The 3,753-nt window shown below is 36.0% G+C and overlaps 1 protein-coding gene across 4 annotated transcripts in view; it reads right to left on the reverse strand.

Moving 5' to 3' along the window:
- Positions 1–3,753, reverse strand: part of GABRB1 (gamma-aminobutyric acid type A receptor subunit beta1) — a 444,633-nt gene that overhangs the window by 24,543 nt on the left and 416,337 nt on the right. For all 4 annotated transcript variants that reach the window (XM_037742647.1, XM_037742649.1, XM_037742648.1 and 1 more), the window contains 2 exons: positions 918–1,055; positions 662–814 (listed from right to left, as the gene is read on the reverse strand). In XM_037742647.1, coding sequence (XP_037598575.1) covers positions 662–814; positions 918–1,055 — 291 coding nt within the window. The remainder of the gene's footprint in view (positions 1–661; positions 815–917; positions 1,056–3,753) is intronic.

The following is a 3,753-nucleotide window of genomic DNA, read 5'->3' on the forward strand; positions in this document are numbered from 1 at the left end:
CAAAAAAAAAAAAAAAAAAAAAGTCTCAAATATAGCCTTTCAGCTTTCAGCACTTGCTTAGCCATGGCAGGATTAGTTCTAAATTTTGTTCCTCCAAGAAGGAAATCATTTTTATTCTGTCTTGAACTTAGATTATTAATATAGCTGATGAATTGTCTGTGCCTTATTCAAGTGTAATAAGCTCCATTTAAAGGAGACTCAGCTTGATATGATTTAATTTTAGTTAGTATTTAAAGGATAGTATTTCTCAGCAACTGACAGCTTGTTATTATTCACAAGGTTTAGCGTTCCCTAAATTCATTTGAAAATAGTGCATTGTATATGTTCTTCACTTTTAAAAGCAGGGATTAAAGGGGAAATCGTCCCAAAGTTAGCAAAAATTCGTGTATTGAGAATTTAAAAATTTATTCCATGAGACACTTAAGTAGTGCTAGACATATTCCAAGATTTTTGTTTGTTTTGGTAAATTGCTAAAAAGACAGTACATTATAAAATAGTCATTGTAGATACGCCTACACTTAGATGTTTTATATTCAGGAACTCTTATGGTAATCTAATTCTTTGGCTTGCTGTAAGAAAGCCCTTGCCTATAATTTCTGATATTGGTTATTTGTTTGAAAGTCAAACCTGTTAGCTCTCTGCAGTGCTGCGAATACATTACCTAGTGCGACTCTGGCTGCAGATGCATCATAGTTGATCCAAAAAGACACCCAGGAGAGAATTGTAATCAGTGTAGAAGGCATGTAGGTTTGCAAAATGAAATAACCAATGTTTCTCTTTAGGCGAAAACTTAGCGACAGTCGTGGATATGCTCCTGAGTTGAAAAACAAAAGACAAGTAATCAGACCATCATTTGGTTGGAATCATCTTCTTCCTTTCACAGCAACCCTAGTATATTTTGGGGGAAACATCCTCACCTGTTGTGAACTCCACCTTTTTAGACACCATCTTGTAGTCAACAATAGAAAACTGAGGAAGCTCAATTTTATTAACACCAGTTACTGCCCCCTCTCCTCCATTCCAGTAAAACTCAATGTCATCAGTGGTATAGCCATCTGAAACCAAGACACACAGCATGATTAAATACAGTTCAGGAAATCATTTTGAAGACCACCTGGGAGCTAGAGGAAAAATTCCCAGCAAAAGAGTGGTAAGGTGGCATTGCTTTAAATTAGGGTGGTATGCAGGTCTCATGTGGAGTGCTTGTCTGATGATTTGGTAGTAGCTGCATTGAGAAAATGGATGCATCTGGTTTTAGTGGACATAAGCTCTGGATCATTTAGTGATATCTGATGTCACTGCTGCAAATTATTCTTATGGTATCTACTAACGTGGATTCCTTGGCTAAATTGGAGGATGGCTGAATTCTAGGTGCCTGGACATGGCTTTGGCTATGTGCTATTTGACAACAACAATAACACAGCATGTAATAATAATTGAGCACATATTTGTTAAGAAGATAACAGAAAGTGTAAAGAAATAAAGTGTAATGAAAGACCAAGTTTATATATAGCCATTACATGATTAAGACATTTTAAAAAATCTCTTTCTTTTAGAAAATTTGGCAAGCTTCTGTTCATATCCTTTGATTATAGTAATATTATTATAAATATATGGGTAAAAGTCTTAGGACTATATAAATTCTTGATAATGCTTTTTATATCTTCGTACTTATGAGAATGAGCTTTAGTTAATTTAGGGGAGTGTGTAGGGAACTGTAGATTGTAATAGAAAGCTCTGGTGTCAGGTCTTGAGTATGAAGGCCCTGTGTTGATGGCCTCATCTCTTTCTCTTTCCACTCTGCTCCTACCTGGCAGTGGTCTAGCTGGTGGTCTTATCATTATGTGTAAGAGTAACTTGCATAAAAGGAATGCATGGATATATTTAAAAATCTAAAAATAATTTAAGACATACTTTAAGACCACATTTTCTTCTTTCTACAAGCTATAGACAAAGAAGATCTTTCCAAATTCATTTTCTATTTATGTTCACCTCAAATAAAAATGCATAAAATCTTTTTTCCATTAGAATTGCTAGGGCTAGTGTTTCAAAGGTAACTGTATAAAGCTCTTTGTAGTGGACATCATCCTGACCTACTTCTGATTAAAGCAAGTCATACCTTTTCAAGAGATAAAAAGTAATATATTTGATATTTAGAAGTTTAATGCCAGGTGCCAAAGGGTCAACTTGTCCTTGCAAGAATGTAAGACATTTTAAGCTATTCTTCCCCACTCCCCTTTCAAAAAAGAAAACAAAGCTGTCTTAACTTTACTGCTTTAAACTTTTCTAACTTCTCTTCAGAAAGTTCTTTTTTGAATTCTTATTTCTGAACTCATTAAACTCACAACTGTTTTATATTTGTTACCATTTGATGCTCTATGAGGTTATTGTTTATTGTAATATCTTCAGTTTATTTTATTTCTCTTTCAGTCCTCTCCTTCTAGGTCTAGGAACTTGTCCTCTTTCCAAAGGGCAATCTTCCATATCCAGTAAGCCATTCTACAATGACCCAAGTGTAGACACAGAAATAGAATATACTTACATCCAGATATAATCACCAGTGTCTGAAAGATGGATACTTTCTTTTCTATTGGACTTAGAATAACCTACATGGAACTAATTGACATATTGGGGATTTAAACCAAGTTTGCGTATGATTCTGTAATACTGATTCTAAACATCTCTTTGAGAAATTGATAAAAACCTGCCAATAAAACCCAGAGAAAAATATAGATAGAGATAGATAGATAGATAGATAGATAGAAATCAATGACAATTTCAGAAGATCATGGATCCCACTCATGGATTCTAGAATACTAGAATATGAAACTCCTTTCTAAATTGAAATGGTTAGTGGCAATATGACAGCTAAGGTTCAAGCAAGATTCCTTCCTTTCCAATTTCAATTCAACCACGGGTTACCTCTCCTAAGCCCAGCAGGAAGTAGTATCTGGGGAATGTGAGTTCTCAGCCCTGTCTGGATGCAGTGGACAATGGCATCATGAGATTTTCCCCCCTTAGCTGCTAGAGAGAACCTAGGGACTGGTGGCATGGAGTCCTTGGGTGGTGATTAGAACAGTGAGATAAAAGAAGATTGCTGGGTGCAGTGGCTCTTGGGCTTACTAAAGAAGGAAGGCTGTTACCACCCGTGTGACTGGAGGAACTTCTGTCATTTCGGTGCTTTAAGGGGATGTGGGGAAGTTAAAAAGGTGGGCTGGGAAATCACCATACTGTTTTCCATAGATGTTGTGCTAATTTACATTCCCACCAACAGAGCATAAACGTTTTCTTTTCACAACTTCTATTGTTTTTTGACTTTTAAAAAATACAATTCGATTTAGCAATCCCACTACTGGGTATCTACTCAAAGGAAAAGAAGTCACTATATAAGAAAGACTGCATGCATACATTTATCACAACACAATTTACAATTGCAAATACATGGAGCCAACCTAAGTGTCCACCAACTGATGAGTGTATAAGAAAAGTGTGGCATATATACACCATGGAATACTACTCAACCATAAACAAGAATAAAATAATGTCTTTTGCAGCAACTTGGATGGAGCTGGAGGCCGTTATCCTATATGAAGTAACTCAGGAGCAGAAAACCAAATATTGCATGTTCTCATTTATAAGTGAGAGCTAAGCGATGGGTAGGCAAAGGCATAGAGAGTGGTATAAGGAATGTTTGAGACTCCAAAGTGGGAGCCTGGGAGGGGTGTAAGGGATTAAAAAAATCACTATTTGGGT

Source organism: Cebus imitator, unplaced genomic scaffold, assembly GCF_001604975.1.
Source record: "Cebus imitator isolate Cc_AM_T3 unplaced genomic scaffold, Cebus_imitator-1.0 Scaffold124, whole genome shotgun sequence".
NCBI classification, from domain to species: domain Eukaryota; kingdom Metazoa; phylum Chordata; class Mammalia; order Primates; family Cebidae; genus Cebus; species Cebus imitator.